General features: G+C 40.7%; 1 protein-coding gene and 1 non-coding gene across 9 annotated transcripts in view; one reads left to right on the top strand and one right to left on the bottom strand.

Annotated features, from left to right (window-relative positions):
• The window catches only part of DENND5B (DENN domain containing 5B), a 208,206-nt gene that overhangs the window by 59,173 nt on the left and 126,641 nt on the right, over positions 1 to 22,392 (bottom strand). For 7 of the 8 annotated variants that reach the window (XM_055357940.2, XM_031000834.3, XM_031000835.3 and 4 more), the window contains 4 exons: positions 18,155 to 18,342; positions 9,909 to 10,445; positions 5,539 to 5,770; positions 760 to 910 (listed from right to left, as the gene is read on the bottom strand). In XM_055357940.2, the coding sequence (XP_055213915.1) occupies positions 760 to 910; positions 5,539 to 5,770; positions 9,909 to 10,445; positions 18,155 to 18,342 (1,108 nt within the window). Of the gene's footprint in view, positions 1 to 759; positions 911 to 5,538; positions 5,771 to 9,279; positions 10,446 to 18,154; positions 18,343 to 22,392 lie in introns of those variants that run through there. The other variant, XM_031000836.3, reaches the window with a different exon arrangement.
• Positions 8,146 to 8,249, top strand: LOC115930362 (small nucleolar RNA U13). The gene has a single exon (XR_004066997.1). It is a non-coding gene; the product is annotated as a small nucleolar RNA U13 (small nucleolar RNA).

The following is a 22,392-nucleotide window of genomic DNA, read 5'->3' as shown; positions in this document are numbered from 1 at the left end:
TCTAAATATTTAAAAGGATACTAAAACTAAAAATTTTCTTTTCAAAAAATTTTCTCTTTAGCTCTTCAAGAGGGAAGATGGAGCCTAAGAATATATCTTGCTACCCAAAGTACTACCCTGTCTTCTCTGGAACCACTCCTCTTAACAGAACCCAGTTTAAGGCAGAGGTGAGACATCTGAAGGCTCTTTCATCTGGAAGGATCTCATTAGACTGGTGTGACAGGCTACTGCTAAACTCTCTTATGTTCTCCTAAAAGCTGGAAAAGGCAAGGAAGGATCATTCCCTAGAAGCCTCGAAGGGAGCGTGGCCCTGCCAATTCCCTGATTTCAAATTTCTACCTCCCAAAACTGTGGAAGAATAATTTCTGTTGTTTTAAGCCACTGAGTTTGTGGTTCTTTGTTATAGCAGCCCTAGGAAACTAACACAGATGATAAAGGTCTAACCTTTCTAAATTCCATTAGATAGTATTATCATTATATTTAAGTCGCCATTTAAAGTGTGGCTTTTCCAAGTGTACTTTGCTTGAAAAAGAAAAAAAAATCTCTAGCCTTTGTTTTTTTCTTTTTTTTTTTTAAATGATGGATTTAAAGGTCAAGCACTCACAGAAGTGTCAATCCATATTTCAAATGCATTAATGTGGTCATGAAAAAAGTAATCAGATAGATGTTTAATAGTTAAGCATTGTCCATTTGAGTTGCAGAGCACCCCACCCTTCATTCATTCCTTCAACCAACTACTCAAGTGAAGAACATGCTTACTTGTTACTGGTTGGTCCTGTTGCCAAGACATCGGACTGTAACTTTGGAAAGAACCCCTGCTCATATTTGCCTTGACCAATTTTCATATCGAGTAGATGTGGGTGGATTGCAGTGTGATCCATTTTCATCAGTCTCTGCTCAATTGATTGGGCTATAAATTAAATTTATAATAAATTAGAGACATTTCATTGCTAGCCCTTCAAAAATAATGCTTCCTCCACTCATGCACCTACAGAGAACCCAATCACTCTGACACTCTGAAACAGATATTGTGTGTGTGTGTGTGTGTGTGCACACACGCGCGCATACATGCATGTTTTGAGACAGAGTTTCACTCTTATTGCCCAGGCTGGAGTGCAATGGCGCGATCTCAGCTCACTGCAATCTCTGCCTCCTGGGTTCAAACGATCCTCCTGCCTCAGCCTCCCAACTAGCTGAGACCGCAGGCATGCGCCACCAGTTCCAGCTAGTTTTGTATTTTTAGTAGAGATGGCGTTTCATCATGTTGCTCAGGCTGGTCTTCAACTCCTGACCTCAGGTGATCCACCCTCCTTGGCCTCCCAAAGTGCTGGGATTATAAGCATGAGCCACCACGCCCGGTCTTGAAATAGATTTTTACAAGGGCTCTTCAGAAATTAGTATAATGTAAGTATAAAAAGTTAACTTTAAGTAAATATTGGATGATTAATTTTCATGGTATTTTCTGCCTTTGTCAAAATCAGGGCAGCGGGGCTGAAAAGCCTACAATTTTGTATTGAAACAGTTTCTCTTAAGTAAGAAATTCAATATTCTTACACAAAAATATGGTTCTAAGTACAACATTAAAGAAAATGATAGCAAATAAAATATTTTTCTTGAGCTGAAATACAAGTTAAAGAGAAGACGCAAGCACAATGGCCTTATTAACTCTACTTCTTTGTACAAAGACCTATTAAATATTCGTGGTTCTCCATCTGTAAAAACAAGGAACGGTGTGAAGTTTATTACCTCACTTTTAGCAGCAGTCACAATTCTCATTAGTAGGAGTCATTTTGGAGTGTTTATTAGATCAAGAAGGTAATACAGCAAAAAGTCATATAAGCAGGCATTTAGAAAATGTCCAGAGGATAAGAAACTGGCCTTTTGAAGAATAAAATAGGTGAATATTAAGATAGGATTACTAAACATTTCTATTTTAAAACCACTAAGAGTCAGGGATGTTGGAAGATGTCTCAAAGTCCCCAGAAACAGTGATCTATTTCTCAGGTAAACAAACAAATAAATAAAACCTGATCTTAAACATTTTAATCAACTGAATTGTCAAGAGAAAATATATTTTAGAAGCAAGACTAGGTCTCTGATCCTCTGCCTAGAGATTACTTAAAAGGGGAGAACAAGCAGTAATGGTAGTTGTGTGATAAACAGAACACACTGTGGGAGCTGCTAATTTTGTGATTTAAGAGAAGAACCAGGTGCCTTTATAAATATTTCATAGAATCAGTTTATGTTGCCCCTTTTCCTTTTTTTTCAGACGGAGTCTAGGCTGGAGTGCAATGGCACAATCTCAGCTCACTGCAACCTCCACCTCCTAGGTTCAAGCGATTCTCCTGCCTCAGCCTCCCGAGTAGCTGGGATTACAGGCACCCGCCACCATGCCCAGCTAATTTTTGTATTTTTAGTAGAGATAGGGTTTCACCACATTGGCCAGGCTGGTCTCGAACCCCTGACCCCAGATGATCTGCCCTCCTCGGCCTCCCAAAGTGCTGGGATTACAGGCGTTAGCCATCGTGCCTGGCCACAGTGGTATATTTTCAAGAGTATTATATAATTTCTGTGATGACAGTGGGAGTACCAAACTCTCTGAGAGGCTGAAAGAAAATCTATTTTAATTGGAAAGACTTTCTGGAAGCACACAATTAAGGTATTGGTGCTTAGTTCCATCTAAAAAATTCCATCAGGAAGGGAGAAATAAAATTTGCGCAACAAGGCATTATGCTATTCACATGGCTATTAAGGCACTGGAAGTCATTTTATTCTCTGAACAAGGATAGACAATTTCATTAATTCTACTTTCTCAATTTCCAAAACCACATAGGTAATTGCCACTTCCTGAAGGGGCTCCAAGGATCTACCCTGATTCGTGGGAATACAACAGGGTGATGTTTCTATGGTTACATAAAAGACATCATTTACATACTTCTCCCTTACATACGCTAAAGCTTCAGCATCATCATTCCTGACTTTGATCTATTTAAGTAAAGTGGGAAAGGCAGGCAAGCAATCAAGAGAGATAGATCAAGGAAGCTCCACATTTGCTGCCTCCTTTTTCTCCAGAGGAAAAGTTGCTGTCAAATAACTCCAACATTTGAAGGGAAGAAATAAAAGGGAGGGCCGTCAGGTGATAGGTATCTGCTTATCTGGCAAAGAACAGGTTAGGGACCAGGCATAATTGTATAAAATAAGTGTGGACTAGTACATTTTACATAGTTCTTTCTTGAATGAACAGCTAACATGATGTTAAGGCTTCCTGTGCCAGAAATCACACCTGGATTCAAACCATGGCTCGACCAATCACTAGCTATGCAACCACCAACCACAGGCAAGTTACTTAACCTCTCAGTTTTCTCAATTGTAAAATGAGGGCAGTAATAAAACAAAATAAAAATAAGTATTCCAGGCCAGACATGATGGCTCATGCCTGTAATCCTAGCATTTTGGGAGGCCAAGGCAGGTGTTTTGTTTGAGCTCAGGAGTTCAAGACCAGCCTGAGCAACATCGTGAATCCCTGTCTCTACCAAAAATACAAAAAATTAGCCAGGCATGGTGGCATGCATCTGTAGTCCCAGCTACTTGGGAGGCTGTGGTGGGAGGATCACTTCAACCCAGGAGGCAGAGGTTGCAGTGAGCCGAGATGGCACCACTGCACTCCAGCCTGAGTGACAGCGAGATTCTGTTTCAAAAAAAAAAGGGTGCTGGGCTCACACCTGTAATCCCAGCACTTTGGGAAACTGAAGCAGGTGGATCACTTAAGCCCAGGAGTTCAAGACCAACCAAGGTAAGATAATAACCTGAGCAACATGGTGAAACCCTGTCTCTACAAAAAATACAAAAAATTACCCGAGGGTGGTGGCACATGCCTGTAGTACCAGTTCCCCAGGAGGCTGTGGTAGGAACATCACCTGAGCCCAGGAAGTTGAGGCTGCAGTGAGCCATGATGGCACCACTGCACTCCAGCCTAGGCAACAAGTGAGACCCTGTCTCAAAAGAAAAAAAAAAAAATTCATGAACACCTGGCATGATGACTGACATAGTAAATACTCATGTTGGCTATTAATATGATTATTTATTTAATGGACTATATTACACTCCTAGACAAGACTGGCTAAGACTCAGATTTAATTGCTTTCTTTTTATTTTTTTGAGACGGAGTCTTGCTCTGTTGCCCAGGCGGGAGTGCAGTGGTGCCACATTGGCTCACTGCAACCTCTGCCTCCCGGGTTCAAGTGATTCTCCTATGTCAGCCTCCCTAGTAGCTGGGATTACAGGCGCATGACACCACACCTGGCTAATGTTTGTATTTTTAGTAGAGATGGGGTTTCGCCATGTCGGCCAGGCTGGTCTTGAACTCCTGACCTCAAGTGATCCGCTGGCCTTGGCCTTCCAAAGTGCTGGGATTAAAGGTGTGAACCATCACGCCCAGCCTGAGTCAGATTTAATTTCAATAAATGAAGCTATTATAATTAATGGCACTACTAAAGCAAAGATACTGTTTTAGTATGTAAATTAAGCAGAATCTAAGATTTACTGTTTTAAATAAATACTTATCCTTTCTTGGATATAGAGAAGACGTGAGGAGTAAAAATGAAACATAAGGCCGGGCGCAGTGGCTTACGCCTGTAATCCCAGCACTTTGGGAGGCCGAGGTGGGTGGATCACGAGGTCGGGAGATCAAGACCATCCTGGCTAACACAGTGAAACCCCGTCTCTACTGAAAATTCAAAAAATTAGCCGGGTGTGGTGGCGGGTGCCTATAGTCCCAGCTACTCGGGAGGCTGAGGCAGGAGAATGGCGTGAACCCGGGAGGTGGCGCTTGCAGTGAGCCAAGATGGCGCCACTGCACTCCAGCCTGGGCGACAGAGTGAGACTCCGCCTCAAAAAAAAAAAAAAAAAGAAAAGAAAAAGAAACATAAGTAGCAAGACAGAAATTAACATTTTTTCCATTTAGGCAATAAAGAGAATAAAACAAAAGTCAGGCTGGACATGGTGGCTCACACCTGTAATCCCAGCACTTGGGGAAGCTGAGGAGGGCAGATCACCTGAGGTCAGCAGTTCGAGACCAGCCTGGCCAACATGGTGAAATCCCATCTCTATAAAAATACAAAAATTAGTCAGGCGTGATGGTGCATGCCTGTAATCCCAGCTACTTGGGAGGCAGAGGCAGGAGAAACATTTGAACCCGGGAGGCGGAGGTTGCAGTGAGTCAAGATCACGCCACTGCACTCTAGCCTGGGTGACAGAGTGAGATCCATCTCAAAAACAAAAACAAAAACAAAAATCATAGCAACCTTCCAGACATACTTGATTCAATTTATTATTGTTTTTCCTCTTCTAAGAGAAGAGGAACGTCAAGTAGGAGTGGGACTCAGAAAGAAAAATTTACAAAGCATTTCGTGATATAGTACCAGGATTAGCCATGAAGTCTAAAACTGAAAATTAATTTTGTTGTACATAAGGCTAACAATTTGTGGGAAAAAAGCGATAATGGATTTTAATTTAATTTAAAAGGCATGGCAAATGTACCTGCTTCTTTTAAAGTGCTGCATTTCTGATATATAGATGTCCGCAAGGTGGGTGCCCTTACATTATACAGCCTTATCTTATCAATCCGAGTGTCAAAGACCCGAAGCAAAGGATCTTTCTCTTCCCACTGAGACATAATTTTATTATCAATAAAGGTGGCAAACATCTGTGTTTCAATGAAGCGTGAAAGAAATGGCAGGTAAGGCTCAGGCTGGTCAGACAGAAAGGAAGCCTGTAATGAGATAATTAGGAAATTATTAGTGCAAAGAGACCATCTCAACACTACATGATAAGCCTGAAAATTATGTTAACTCAGGACATTCCTTTTTTAAATCTTATAAAACTGACACTTGAAATTCAAAAATCCTTAAAAATCCACTTTTCTTTCCATTTTCCTAAATTTAGAGAATGTACGTCACTTAGGTCTTTAGCACTGATCTTATCTTACAAAATTTACATTCTGATCCTTATGACCATTATGTAGCAAAGAGGGCATCAGTAACGAAAGATGGCAGATAAGTTGCTATACAATTGTCAATCATCCACTTCACTTGCAGTTAAAAATTTTTATCCCTTTCCCCAATGAGTTGTAATTTCGTTTTTTTTTCTTTGAGACGGAGTCTCGCTCTGTCACCCAGGCTGGAGTGCAGTGGCACGATCTCGGCTCACTGCAAGCTCCCGCCTCCCGGGTTCATGCCATTCTCCTGCCTCAGCCTCCTGAGTAGCTGGGAGTACAGGCGCCTGCCACCACGCCCGGCTAATTTTTTTGAATTTTTAGTAGAGACGGGGTTTCACCGTGTTAGCCAAGATGGTCTCAATCTCCTGACCTCATGATCCGCCCGCCTCGGCCTCCCAAAGTACTGGGATTACAGGCGTGAGCCACCGCGCCCGGCTACAAGTTGTAATTCCTTCTGTTCTCTATTCCTAGCCTATGAAATATACTTTCAAGCCACAAGGTAGTGAGATGATTAACTGATACAATAAACACATCAGCATTAATCTTAAAAAAGACATGGAATTTATGCTTATGGGTGAAGTTCTTTTGTTCTTCTTTAAATGAATGCTTTTCTAGACTCTTTAACTCTGTGAGAAATCAATAGATGAGTGTTAAGCCAAGGAAAAATTCCTTCCACACCTGTGCTGACACAACAGTCTCAGCCTTAACAACTAAAAAAGGCACTGCCTGGAAGATGGGCATGGTGGTGGCCACCTACAGTCCCAGCCACTAGGGAGGCTGAAGCTGGAGGATCCTGTGAGCCCAGGAGTTCGAGGCCAGCCTAAAGAAACATAGTGAAACCCCATTTCCAAAACAAACAAACAAACAAAAAAAACAAATCATTGCCTGAAAAACCATCAGAAGCAAGCCTTTGGAGAACATGTACAATAAGCTGTACACCTTTCCTGTTACTAGCCTGTCTGATGCATGGGATGGTTCAGTACATCGTAATCAGTTCCTAATTAAAAGTGTCATTTTTTTTTCTGTTGTTCTTCCATGCTCATGTGTGTACAGGGATTCTACATTCAATGCAGTACTAAAATCTGGAAGTAAATTTGGAAGTAAATTCCTATTTTGGTTGCTGGGTTGGTTTTTATTTTTGCATGGCAGAAGCCAGAATGGGAAAGGGGAAAGAGGAAAGAGAAATAAGTTCTGACATAAGGTGACTTTTAAAAATACTCATCAGCTTCTTGCTAGCATATTTACTTTCATTCTGAAATTTAGGAGGTCTTCTTAAAATTTCCTTATAGAAATCCACTTATTCACTTTAAGTAGTTCCATAGTTCAGGTGTATATACATAAATCCAAATAACCACAGAAAGATTCACAGTATACTGTCTCTAGAAATCAGTTCACCTTCACCAATAAACATCTTACTTTTCATACATCAAATAGCCTTTTTTTTTAAAAAAGTGGGCCAAAGATCTGGCTTTTGATATTCAGACCCTCATAGACTATAAAATTTTAGGTCAACAAAGATTTGGCTTGTACGACTAGTATGTCCTGCAAATTTTCCTAGTGAAAGGTACTTATAAGCCTTCTGGAATCCAACAGAAAATTTTCATTTCTTTAGGGGTTATGTAAAAAGAATTCCATTTATATAGTTTGAGGCTACATAAAGATTAAGAAGGAAGGAAGTATCAGGGCTTGATTTAGGTAAGAATTTGAATTGTCCCAAGGATAAACCATATACACAGATATACACAGATATACACAGATTAGTTTTTTTTTTTTTTTTTTTTTTGAGACAGAGTCTCGCTGTCGCCCAGGCTGGCGTCCAGTGGCACGATCTCGGCTCACTGCCAAGCTCCACCTCCCGGGTTCACGCCACCACGCTCGGCTAATTTTTTTGTATTTTTAGTAGAGACGAGGTTTCACCATGTTAGCCAGGATGGTCTCGATCTCCTGACCTCGTGATTCGCCCGCCTCAGCCTCCCAAAGTGTTGGGATTACAGGCGTGAGCCACTGTGCCCAGCCCACAGATTAGTTCTAAGCTAGATAGGAAAAAGTATGGAAAATGGTTAAGACTAACGAAAAAGGAACCTAAGGGCATACACTTAAAGAAGTGAAGTCTTGTTAATATTAAAGAAGTTTTCTCTAAGTCCATCAGGATGCTTTTGTAGTTCATAAATGTAATAATCGGCTTTTCATGCTCATGTGTGAGATGTACCTTCCTCAAACTTTGTTACCATGTTAGAACATTACCTGTCTGATGTGGGGAAAAACAAAGAACACCAGAATGTAACTGTTCAACATACAATATCATCCTCCAACAGAAAAAATATCTGATGAAGTAAAAACATTATCTTTTATTTGTTTTTTTGAGACAGGGTCTCACTCGCTAGCCCAAGCTGGAGTGCAGTGGCATCATCTTGGCTCACTGCAGCCTCAACTTCTGAAGCTCAAGTGATCTCACCTCAGCCTCCAGAGTCACTGGGACCAGAGGAGCACACCACCATGCCCGGCTAATTTTAAAATTTTTTGTAGAGATGAGTTCTCACTATGTTGCCTAGGCTGGTCTCACACTCCTGGCCTCAAATGATCCTCCAGCCTCAACCTCCTAGTGTTGGGATTACAAGTGTGAGCCACCATGCCCAGCCACTATGTACCTTTATGAAAATTTTTCATTATTTCCAAAAATTCTCCAATATTGTAGATTAGCCTCTTGGAATGTATCAGCCCCTTTAGAAGGCCTTTCATGACCCAAAGAGGCCACTTAGTGAAACCCATGATACATTCTAATAGCAGTATTATACCTCAGCAATCACAGCAGTAAAGAACTAAACTGTACCCTGGTGACCTAAAAGAGTTACTATACAACCCTAAGTGCATCTGTCTGAAAAATAAAATCTGGGAGATAGGTGAAAAAAAACTGGCAGAAGAATCCAGTACCCCTTAGAAATCACAGGACAAGGAAAGCTGGTATATTTTCTGACTTCCCTTTCCAAAATCTTTGGAATTGTTTTACACTTACAGCCATAAAACTTAATTTAGTCACTCTTTTTCTCCTTTGATCTTAAAATGAGATAGAGAAATTTGGCTTCTGAAACCAAACTGTTAACTTTACATGGACAAGTTGTGACTTCCTGATAGGACAAAGACTAAATAAATGATTTCTAGACTAAATAAATAGATTTCTTCAAAAAGGAGTAGGCTTATTTAACCATACTTGATCATAAAGTAAGAGTAAATAAAACTGTTATAAGGTTAAACGGTATTAACAGATTTGGAAAACCTGCAAAATGTAAGAGTTTCTATAATTTATTTATTTATTTATTTTTTGAGATGGAGTCTCTCTCTGTTGCCCAGGCCGGAGTACAGTGGCACTATCTTGGCTCACTGCAACCTCTGCCTCCCGGGTTCAAGCGATTCTCCTGCCTCAGCCTCCTGAGTAGCTGGGACTACAGGTGTGCGCCACCACACCCAGCTAATTTTTTGTATTTTTCGTAGAGACGGGGTTTCACCATATTGGCCAGGCTGGTCTCAAACTCCTGACCTCGTGATCCGTCCGCCTCAGCCTCCCAAAGTTCTGGGATTACAGGCATGAGCCACCATGCCCGGCCTGAGTTTCTATAATTTAAGCATCTTTAAGGTAAAGAAAAATTGAAAATGAGATTACAGGCAATTTAACACACAATTTAATGACCAGTTCAATGAGCTGGTTTATTTGCTTGTAAAATTATTTTATCTAATGTAAAAATACTTGGTAAAGTTCTTAATGGGCTGGAAGACAAAAAGTCTGAATTTAAAAAAGGTAAACAAAATCAATAATATATGGGTAGGCATAGGCACAGAAGAATAAAAAATTTAAAAATGTTAAAATCAATAATAAAGCCACTAATAACCACAAAAGGAAAACTATGGTTCTTTTTACTTTGTCAAAGTTCTGCATCTGTTCCCGGTTGGTCAGCCAGGATTCCATGTCCTGGGCAGTCTGAATGACAAATGCTTCGTAATCTGCAAACATCTGTGTAAAACGGTTAGCAAAGACCTCTCGGAGCTGTACATTGAGCTGGTAGTCCCTTAGTTCTGCCTCTTCACAATGCAGTTTTAAATCCTTGTCTTTTTCACCCAGAGAAGCAGAGAGGTCCATTTTTTCCACAGCCACACCAGTACGCTTGGCCAGAGCCTGCAAGCGGGCTATGGTTTCATTGCCCTTCAGTAACTCATACATGCTGATGTTATTAGTACAGACATTGCCGTTCTTTTTGTCATTGACCAAGTCTTTCAGAACCATATTCTTCAGTTTGCTGGTACTCTCACTGCAATGTAGGCTGCCCTCAGGAGGGATCCCAAATTGAACAAGAACCTCAGAGAGTTCTTGGATAAAATCCACTTTATTGGGGAACTGTGGAAATTCTTCAGGCAACTCAATAAAATGGTTGTCAATGTCCACAAAACACAAATTAGCCTGAAAGAGAAAAATGAAATACAAACGTTTAAAATAAAGGAATTGTATGTGCTAACATATTCTTGCCAGCCAGCCACAGTGGCTCACACATAATCCCAGCACTCTGGGAGGCCAAAGCAAAAGGATCGCTTGAGCCCAGGGGTTCGAGACAAGACTGGGAAACACGGCAAGATTCTGTTTCTACAAAAAGAAAAAAAAATTCTTGCCAACTATTACAAACAAAAGCATAGATTATGGTGCCTTTTATGTTAATCTTTGCAAGATTTAGAATTTCTTATTCTTTAAAAATAACCTCTTTCTCCATCATTTTCCCCTATGTGAGTTTTTTATACCATACTTAATATATATGAATAATTTTCTCTGGGTCTCAGCAATATATTATAATCTGAATATGATTTTCTAACAATTGGCATCCATTTAGGCATTCCTGTGTGGGTAAGCGTGCCCAGACTCATAAGACCTTACAAATACATGATATTAGGTAAAATGCTCACTGAATGCACTTGAACTTTCTTTGCCACTCCACTGCTCTAACATCTGTAATGTAGAATTGACAATAATCACCAAAAACCAGCAGCTGTAGTATCTCCCAATAGGATGGAACTGGCAAAATCAATCCAATTCACAGATAATCCACAAATTTTAACCTTACTCAAAATTCACTAAACCTCCTAGAGCAAAACCATTTCAGAAGTCATTATACCTAATGCAGGAGGCAGAGAGAGGTGGTAGAGGCAAGTGCATATGTAACTATGCACTTGATTAACCTTTGAATAATTAAGAGTTCACGCAAGATATTTTTGAGTTGAGAAGAAGAGGTGACAGAAATCAGAAGAAATGTTTGAGTTTGTTTACACTCTACATTTGGAATTTATTTTGAATAAATATTTTTAATATTTTTCAAGTAGATACAGAAAATTCAAGAGGCCAAGCATATGTATAAAGTTCTGATTATCCCTCAGGTATCTGTAGTAGACTCCAAACAGTATTTAACCTCTACTCTCCATACTCTCTTAATCAGGACAAGGTTGTTAGTTAAAAAGAAGGTTGTGCTTCTAGATTGGGGGGTGGAGTGCCAAAAGTGTAGTCCATCACATAAAAATAATATTGATTACACCAATGGTTGAACATAAGACATGGGGTGGAAATTAATAAACAAAATAGGAAGCTTCACTATGTGTTTCTCCCTGGCTCCCCCACCCCCAGGCACCAAGGGGAAAATTCACACTGCTCTCTGATCCTAGATGGCAAAGTAAGGGGAAAGGGGAAAGCAACCAGTCGGGTCTTTGTTTTTCTCTTTTGATCCTTGCTCTTCATGTTAGATACCAATTAGCAAGCAGCATAGTGAAACTCTAAATTAAGCTCAATAAAAACTCAAAATGAGGCCTAGCATGGTGCCTCATGCCTGTAATTCCAGCACTTTGGGAGGCTGAGGCGGGAGGATGACTTGAGGTCAGGAGTTCAAGACCAGTCTGGCCAACATGGTGAAACTCTGTGTCTACTAAAAATATAAAAATTAGCTGGGCATGGTGGCATGCACCTGTAATCCCAGCTACTCGGGAGGCTGAGGCAGGATAATCACTTGACCTCAGGAGGCAGAGGTTGCAGTGAGCTAAGATCGTGCCACTGCACTCCAGCCTGGGCAAAACACAGCGAGACTTTGGCCAAAAAAAAAAAAAAAAAAAATTTCGGTTTCCCTCCTTTCAAAGCCAGATGATCAACAATGATTCCTAAAGCCTGATGTAATCTTTGAATCCAGTCTTTTAATTTTGCAGACGAAGAAACCGAGGCCCAAGAAATTAGGTGACTTCCTGGCACCTGTTCCAAATGTGCACCCTCAAACAGACTGGTGGCTTATGGCCTTTCCCTGCTATTTTTCCTCACCTCCAATGTCAGCAGTTTTCTCTAAATAAATAAAGAGCTGAAATGTCGCATCTTGCTGAAGTCAGTAGCACTGCCTACACCATTCTTTTCTTTTCTTTCTTTGAGATGTAGTCTTGCTCTGTCACCCAGGCTGGAGTGTAGCGGTGCAATCTCAGCTCACTGCAACCTCTGCCTCCTGGGTTCGAGCAATTGTCTGCCTCAGCCTCCCGCGTAGCTGGGATTACAGGTGTCCACCACCATGCCTGGGTAATTTTTTTATATTCTTAGTAGAGATGGGGTTTCACCATCTTGGCCAGGCTGGTCTTGAACTCCTGACCTCGTAATCCACCTGCCTCAGCCTCCCACAGTGCTGGGATTATAGGTGTGAGCCACTGCGCCTGGCCAGCCTACACCATTCTTTACACTGAAAGGCTTAAATGGAAGGTCACATAATTCGAATGGATGATTCAGTATCTTTTTTTTTTTTTTTTTGAGATGGAGTCTTGCTCTGTTGCCCAGGCTGGAGTGCAGTGGTGTGATCATGGCTCACTGCAACCTCTGCCTCCTGGGTTCACGCCATTCTCCTGCCTCAGCCTCCCAAGTAGCTGGGACTACAGGTGCCTGCCACCACGCCCGGCTAATTTTTTTTGTATTTTTAGCAGAGACAGGGTTTCACCGTGTTAGCCAGGATGGTCTCGATCTCCTGACCTTGTGATCCGCCCACCTTGGCGTCCCAAAGTGCTGGGATTACAGGCGTGAGCCACCATACCCGGCCAATTCAGTATCTTTAAAATGGAAGAAAAAGTTTACTAATTTGCTAATCTAAATGTTAACCAGCAACCTCCCACCACTTAGATTTTGTACTATCACCTTCACTAATGCCTTCCTACTACCTTTTTCTATCCCTCTCCTCCTCCTATGAAAAGGGAAAATGATACATTTTCTGAAATTTTAAAGCTTATTATGGTCATGAAATCACTGCTGAGCTGAGTGTACTACAAAGTAGGAGTTCCAACACCACAGCTACTGGTCTGTCTTCATGATCCCACAAAAGTCTCCTATGTCTGCTTAAGAAGGGCCCAAGCTGGGGCTTTGATTATCTCAAAGTAGAACAGGAAATACAAACGGTGTTATGAAAATGTATTGAAGAAAACCAAAAAGCCCTTTCTCCAAAACAAACGAGAACTCTATAATAGGGCATTCTGATAAGTTGCTTCTCACTTTTAACACCATTAAATTAAAAAAAATTCAGAAGAGCTCAATAAGTATTACATGATAAAAATTTACTCAACACCTCAATCTGACATTGCTTTAGGACTAACTATTTCTACTGATCAACACTGCTCACAAGCCTTCATGATATGTAACTACTTCCTATTAAAAACAACAAAAGTGGGCTGGGCATGTGGCTCATGCCTGTAATCCCAGCACTTTGGGAGGCCAAGGTGGGCAAATCACAAGGTCAGGAGTTTGAGATCAGCCTGACCAACATGGTGAAAGCCCGTCTCTACTAAACACAAAAAGTAAGCTGGGCGTAGTGGCAGGCGCCTGTAATCCCAGCTAGTTGAGAGGTTGAGGCAGGAGAATCACTTGAACCCAGGAGGCAGAGGTTGCAGTGAGCCAAGATCATGCCACTGTACTCCAGCCCAGGCGACAGAGTGAGACTCCGTCTCAAAAACAAAACAACAACAACAACAAAAGTGGCTGGGCACAGTGGCTCATGCCTGTAATCCCAGCACTTTGGGAGCCTGAGGTGGGTGGACCACTTGAGGTCAGAAGTTCAAGACCAGCCTGGCCAACACGGTGAAACCCCATCTCTAATGCAAATACAAAAATTAGCCAAGTGTGGTGGCGTGCACCTGTAATCCCAGCTATTCGGGAAGTTGAGGCAAAAGAATCACTTGAACCTGGCAGGTGGAGGTTGCAGTCAGCTGAGACGGCGCCACTGCACTCCAGCCTGGGCAACAGAGTGAGACTCCATCTCAAAAAAAAAAAAAAAAAAATTCCCTCAAAAGTAATAAAACAAAGGGTTAAAGCTTAATCATCTCTTCTGTCATGAAATCTTCCTATACCCTTACCCTAAAGGCATTCTGATCTCCTCTGGATCTTCTCTGTTCATTCATTCCTCTTACTGACTTACTTTTTAACTTGTGTTATTGGTATTTGTAAATGACTTTTTTGAAAAGCAGAAATCACCTCTTTTTGACTTGATGTCTCCCACTGTATTCTACACAAATAGTGTATGAGACAACTGTTTGGCAAATGAAAGAATAAGCTCTGAGGAGATGGTCATTTGGGGGAACCCTAAACCTGTAGGCCGGAGCAGGAAGTATCCACAAATGAGAGACTAATGCAGCTCTCTTCATGTTTAGTAAGTGATCTCACTTCTCAGTGTCTGAAGTTAAGCCAGCTTGAGGGTAAGCCAGAGAGAGGAGAGCATTTAAAATATTCCCTCTGGGCCAGATGCTGTGGATGATGCTGGTAATCTTTGGGAAGCCAAAGCCAGAGGATCGCTTGAGCCCAAGAGTTCAAGACCAGCCTGGGCAATGTAGTGACACTCCATCTCTACAAATAATAATTTTAAAAAATTAGCTGGGTGTGGTGGTGTGTGCCTCTCATCCCAGCTACTCATGAGGCTGAGGTGGGAGGATCTCCTGAGCTCAGGAGGTCAAGGCTGCAGTGAGCTGTGCCACCACATTCCTGCCTGGGTGACAGAGTGAGACCCTGTTTAAAAAATAAAATAAATTATTCCCTCAGAATCTCAGGGCAAGATATGACAAGAACAAAGTTGCAAAAGCAGCTCTGTTTCAGTTTTTCTCTTAACTTTTTGTCTACCAGTTACTGTGAAGATGAGTAAGAACAGTAGAAAGTGAGGTACATTCCATGCAATTAATCTTCAGTGCCTTCCTTCCACTCTCATTCTCTCTACCCTATTCCCTAAAAAACAGTATTACAAATGGCTACTTGTGGCTATCACTCTTAAATCATGAGGATAGCTAATTGGTGATTAATTTATAAATCTATGTAGTTATATTAGTTAGCTAGCAACTAAAATCATATCTTCTTAAAATAATCATTTTGCAAATTTGTCATTTTTGTAACTATGTTTAGAAGTCTTGTCACTATTTTTAGCCATTATTTTATTTTAGAGTTTTCAGGGAAAGGTGGAGGGAAGTATTACTAGTGAGTGCATTTAAGTCATTTTTTTAAATGACTATTTTTATATCTACTTCCTCTCCAAAATTATGTGAAGCAGATTATTTCACCTCATTGTAAAATGATACCAGAACAAAGAGGCTGTTAGCCTTTTCTTATAAAACAATGATGTCCTAATTTATAGTTTCTACACAGAAGCACTGCTATTTTCTTTTCTTTTTTTTTTTTTTGAGATGGAGTCTCGCTCTGTCGCCAGGCTGGAATGCAGTGATGCGATCTCGGCTCACTGCAAACTCCGCCTCCCGGGTTCACGCCATTCTCCTGCCTCAGCCTCCCGAGTAGCTGGGACTACAGGCGCCTGCCACCACGTCCGGCTATTTTTTTGTATTTTTAGTAGAGACAGGGTTTCACTGTGTTATCCAGGATGGTCTCGATCTCCTCACCTCGTGATCCGCCCACCTCGGCCTCCCAAAGTGCTGGGATTACAGGCGTGGGCCACTGCGCCCAGCCGAAGCACTGCTATTTTCACAGCTAATTCAGGTTATTTCATATTATTCTACTCTATGAACAGATGAGTATATGTATTTATTAAGCAGTGTTGATCTCATGAATGAAAAATTAGAAAATCACAGACATTACTGTAGGAGCTTTCAGAATCCTTAAATTTGTTTATCTTTAGTGGATACAAACAGGCATAGAGATGGAAAGGTTTTCCAACTACAGATATATCAAGCTGCCATGTAAAAATCTCTCAACAATTGTTATGAAAAATGGAAAGACAACATACACATAAATTATCTTATAAAATATTACATGGATTAACATACAAAATAGATCAGTCACTCAACAAGAAACTAAAATATCATTAAGTCTTCAAAACAAAATGCATTTGGCTAGTATATTTCTTTTTCCTTGAAAATTTAAAGGATTAACTTCTTGGAGCAAATAACATACTTGACTAATTTAATGAAAGCAAAAACAAGAACATTCAAGGAATAGAGAAAAGAGGTAAAACAGAGAAGAAAAACACGCACAAGCCCAAAAAGAACAATAGTCTGTATATGTCTCTTATGTGATCTGAATCATGCTATTTTCCTTTGAGCAAAAATGTTAATTTTTGTGGGGAAATATTCATTAGAATAAAAGTAAGCAGTGGATGATTATGAGAATCATTACAGGAAATAATGGCTGTGGCTTAGTGTGTTAAATTCACTTATTAAAATGAGAATCTCTATGGGAAATAAGAACAAATAAAGTCGAATCTCAGCATGAGATTCTATTAAGAAAGATGTGAATTAAATAGCTAGTGATGTAATGTAATTAATCATCTTATGTTTTGTAAAAGGCTGTGGCACACTCTTATCCATATTTCATTTCAAAGACCTTACATGGTAATCCTCAGTACCATTAACAATAAGTAACAATTAGGCCAGCCACGGTGGCTCATGCCTGTAATCCCAGCATTTCGGGAGGCCGGGGTGGGCAGATCACCTGAAGATGGGAGTTTGAGACCAGCCTGACCAACATGAAGAAAACCCGTCTCTACTAAAAATACAAAATTAGCTGGGCGTGGTGGTGCATGCCTGTAATCCCAGCTACTCGGGAGGATGAGGCAGGAGAATCACTTAAACCCAGGAGGCGGTGAGCCAAGATCCCGCCATTGCACTCCAGCCTGGGCAACAAGAGCGAAACTCCATCTCAAAAGAAAAGAAAAAAAAAAAGTAAAAACAACAGCTAGGAGGTGTTATTATTCTTACTTTATAGATCAGAAATATGCTTTCAATAATTCTTGTTTATTTATTTATTTTTGAGACGGAATCTCGCTCTGTCACCCGGGAGTGCAGTGGCACGATCTTGGCTTACTGAAACCTATACCTCTAGGGTTCAAGCGATTCTCCTGCCTTAGCCTTCCAAGTACCTGGGACTACAGGTGTGTGCTACCATGCCCGGCTAATTTTTGGTATTTTTAGTAGAGATGGGTTTCATCATGTTAGCCAGGATGGTCTGGATCTCTTGACCTTGTGATCCGCCCACCTTGGCCTCCCAAAGTGCTGGGATTACAAGCACTTGTAATCCCACCACGCCTGGCCTATTTTTTTAAACATTTGAAAGTACAACACACAGAAAGTATAACTTTAAGGTGGCATAAAAACTAGGTGTTAGAATTTTTATCTCAACCACCAAGCCAAGTTGACATTTAGAACAAATAATTGGCCTTGTATCTGAAAACAGAGAATACTGAAGTGTTTGATATTTCCATTATCCCTAGTTTGCTGCAACATGTTACTTTTCATTTGATAGAGGTCAAAAATACAATTCAATTGATACAATGATTTAAGGATGTTAAAACCTGGGCTGTATTGTTTAAAAACAAAATTTATAATGTGAATAAAGAAAAAAATATGTTACTAGAATAAAGCAATGAGATCATGCTACCACTGCTCCACCTTCAGAAATTTATAGTTGTGAAAATCAGCCACCGTCTTGTTTTAAACCAGGTTTAATGACTATGTAGTAGTCATCATCAAGAGTCTGCATTCTATAGCTCAGGCTCTCCCCTAGCCATACTTGGAGATTTAGGAGAGTCAAAGAGACAGATAAAATTTTGACAAAGACAATGCAATCTAACGAAAGTCGCCTTGACCTAAATCAGCAAACAGCAAATGCTTCATCATTCATTGTAGTTTTACCTCTTGAGGAAGTTCTAGTTTAGAACGGTCAGTTCCTTCTTTTGACTGAAGGCCCATCAGATAAGGGACAGGAGCATCAAGAAAATGTAGCAGAGAAGCAGGCAGAATGGGCACATAAACATGTTGCCATTGAAATGGGAACAAAAGTGTGGTGATGCCTTCTGCCACAGTCATCAGGCGTTGATAATCTGCACAGAACAAGGAGAAAGGAAAGGGAAGAGTCCAAGTAAAAACACAATCACTTCATTAAGCTGGAAAATGTGGATCTTAAGAAAAAAATTTCTGCGTTAAAAGTAAATATTTCTTTATGATCATACAGAAAATAGGTCAGTTCTATTCCACTATGATTAAAGAATTAAATGGTTTCATTTGAATAGTTTTAAGGGGGTGTGGGTAGGTGGGAAACATCACACTCTTTGCTTCTTAAAATCATGGGTAGACGAACTTATATTCTCTTAAAGTGTGGAGGAATCAAGAACTAATAAAACTGCTCTTGGCATTTATCCCACTAAAAATGTACAAGATACAGTGTAACATTGTTATTATTATTTTTGAGATGGAGTCTCGCTTTGTTGCCCAAGCTGGAGTGCAATGGTGCGATCTTGGCGCACTGCAACCTCCACATCTCGGATTCAAGCGATTCTCCTGCCTCAGCCCCCCAAGTAGCTGAGATTACAGGCGCCCACCACCACACCAGGCTAATTTTTGTATTTTTTGTAGAGATGGGGATTCTCCATGTTGGCCAGGGTGATCTTGAACTCTTGACCTCAAGCAATCCACCTACCTCGGCCTCCCAAAGTGCTGGGATTACAGGCATGAACCACCGCACCAGGCCAGTGTAACATTTTTGATCATTTTTTTATACATGAATGCTCACACAATTCCCATTTTTCTTTTTTCTTTTGTTTTGAGACAGTCTGGCCCCGTCGCCCAGGCTGGAGTGCAGTGGCATGATCTCGGCTCACTGCAACCTCCATCAGAGGCTTTTTTCTTACACAGTATATATTGACTGTGGCTATAGCTTTTGGTTAGCTGATTATATTTATTTTAGCCTTTATTTTGGGGGTACAAGAAGTCAAATAGATACATGCATTCATAGTTACACTTTCTATGTCTAACCCCTAACCACAAAACTATCATATCTGGGTATTCTCGAGTTAACAGAAAATTAAGGATCAGTGTTTTTGTTATGTTTTATTTACATGAACTCACTAGTTTATCAAAATTAAAAGCTCCCCACAATAGTAAAGCAGCCTTTTAAACCACTCTGCAAAGGCTGCTTTATACTTACATATGTCCACAATTCCGATTTAAATGTTTGGAAGTAGATATGCTTTAGAATTCAGATTTTTTAATTTAGAAAAGCAGTATGGTGCATATACCACATATATGAACTATCTAGGGCAGTATCCTATAATCAAATACATTAATATTTCTGCAGCAAACCATATATGTCCCAGTAGGACAGATAATCAAAGAATATGAATAGGGTCACTTTGGTTCAGGTCTGGTTTTGCTGATGAATGAGTTACAAAAAGAATGCTTGGTTTTCAGAATTTTTTGGATTTGTAGAATTGAGGATAATGGATTGTGGGCTTGTAATAATCCTTTCACAGAACCCATTGTGAACAAACACAGTAAAATCTTTGGGAGGAAGAATTTAGGGGAGTCTTTTTAAAAAGGTTAAGAAAATGATCAGATGTTACTTGAGTCACATCAACTCAAAGACCTGACCAAGCATAAACAGGATGTTTTCCATTTAAATTTTTTGTGTCATTTTATAATTTTAAATGACTACCTTTTTGGTAATGAATCATCAGTTATCCACAGCCCAAGTTTACTTAAAATTTTCCTTATTTGATTCATAGAGATTCAAATTTTAAGTGAAAATCTGTTTATAGGAATAACTTCTAGAACAAACACCAGGTGGCCTAAAAGGTAGGGGTCAGTCATACGAGCACAAAGAGCTAACCTAATTACCTGGGGTGGATACACACATTTTACAGCCAAGGCCCACTGAAGAAGCTAGGCTGAGACAGCTGGTACTCTCTGTGCAGGTGAGGCGGGTAGTAGAGGAGATCAGAAAATCAGTTCCTACCACTCTGCTAGGATAATCAGGCAGATGTTTGAACTGTAGGCAATATGGGTCTTTTATCCCAGGGGCGGGGGTGGGGTGAGGATGAAAAGCTGACCTGAAACCCCTGAGGTCGGCTGGATGGCCCCTAGAAGTAGAAACTGTGCCCTAATCAGAACTAATTGAAGTTCTGCACTATCACAGGACTCCATTATGGCACTTGGCCCCTGTACTGTCTCTCCTCTCTGTGGGTTTCCTAAGGACAGAGTGGCATCCACTTCCTCTGATTTTACCCATAAAGCATAGGGCCCACTTCACACCCAGTGCTGACTAAAATTTACTGATATTACTAAATGTTATGTTTTTCTTCCTCTTAAGTTCAACAGAATCCTAACAAAATACAAAAAAAGGCTGGGCAGGCACAGTGGCTTATGCCTGTGATCCCAGTACTTTGGGAGACTGAGGTGGGTGGATTACCTGAGGTCAGGAGTTAGAGGCCAGTCTGGCCAACATGGTGAAACCCCATTTCTACTAAAAATACAAAAATTAGCAGGGCGTGGTGGCAGGCACCTGTAATCCCAGTTACTTGGGAGGCTAAGGCAGGAGAATTGCTTGAACCCAGGAGGTGGAGGTTGCAGTGAGCCGGGATTGCACCACTGCACTCCAGCCTGGGCAACAGTGAGACTCCGTCTCAGGAAAAAAAAACAAAAAACAAAAAGCCAAGCACAGTGGCTCAAGACCTGTAATCCCAGCACTTTGGGAGGCCAAGGCAGGAGAATCACCTGAGGCCAGGAGTTCAAGACTAGCCCGCCCATCATGGCAAAACCCTGTCTCTAGTAAAAATATAAAAATTAGGCATAGTGGCACATGCCTGTAATCTCAGCTACTTGGGAGGCTGAGGTACAAGAATCACTTGAACCCAGGAGGCAGAGGTTGCAGTGAGCTGCGATCGTACCACTGCACTCCAGGCCTGGGTGACAGAGTGAGATTCTGTTTCAAAAAAACAAAAAACAAACAAACAAAAAACCCAACAACAAAAAAAACTCACCAGGAGTAGGAAGAGACAGTTATTTACAGTTATAGACTATGAAGACCAAATCCAGAGAAATCTCCTTAGATTCTGCTCTGTGGCCATCATTTCAACCAAGGATTGGGGCCTTTTATATTCTTGTAACCTCAGTATCTACCACAGTATCTGACATATAATACAGGCTAAAACAATATTTTTGAACGAATAGATGATGATGGGATAAGAATATATGTAATTTTGCTAGATATCTATAACTTAAAAAGACATGCTTAGATTTTATTCCATCCATGTGTTGTGGGTGTTCTATGTCTATTCTTCTTTCCAGTTCTGCATTCTCTTCAAGACAGGTTGAAGTACCACACACATTATTAATTTTTTTTTTGAGATCGAGTTTTCATTCTTGCTGCCCAGGCTGGAGCGCAATGGCTCAATCTTGGATCACTGCAACCTCCACTTCCCGGGTTCAAGCGATTCTCCTGCCTCACTCAGCCTCCCGAGTAGCTGGGATTACAGGCACACGCCACCACACCTGGCTAATTTTTTTGGATTTTTAGTAGAGATGGGGTTTCACCATGTTGGCCGGGCTGGTCTCGAACTCCTGACCTCAGGTGATCCACACGCCTTTGCCTCCCAAAGTGCTGAGATTACAGGCATGAGCCACTGTGCCCAGCCCACACACTTTTTAATAATGCAATTACTCAGCAGAAATAAGACAATTCTTTTTAACTGAATCAAGAAATAAAAGGCAGAGTTTTCTTCTTTAAGCATTTTTTTTTTAAACTTAAATATTTTAGGAAAGTCTTTTTATAATTGATACTCAAAGTGATGAATGTATAAAAGAAGTTATTTTAATATTTAAGACAGGCCTCAGCAAGGCACATGAGGCTCTTCATGATTTGGCCCTTGTCTGCCTCATTCCTTATCATCACTCCATATGCAGTAAGACCACTTGCTTGCAGTCCATGTTTTCACAGGCCTTGTGCCCCTTGTATATTGTTTTCCTCTGCCCAGAATGTCCCTTCCTCTTGCACTGCCTGACTAGGTTCCACTTTTTCCTCAGGCAATTGCTTCTTTGGAAAGCCTTCCCTAACACTTCTTATTATCACCAGAGTACTATCTACATGCTTCAACAGT

This window comes from Gorilla gorilla, chromosome 10 (genome assembly GCF_029281585.2).
Source record: "Gorilla gorilla gorilla isolate KB3781 chromosome 10, NHGRI_mGorGor1-v2.1_pri, whole genome shotgun sequence".
Lineage (NCBI taxonomy): Eukaryota > Metazoa > Chordata > Mammalia > Primates > Hominidae > Gorilla > Gorilla gorilla.
The sequence above is the reverse complement of the archived record's forward strand: the minus strand, read 5'-3'. Positions and strand labels throughout refer to the sequence as shown.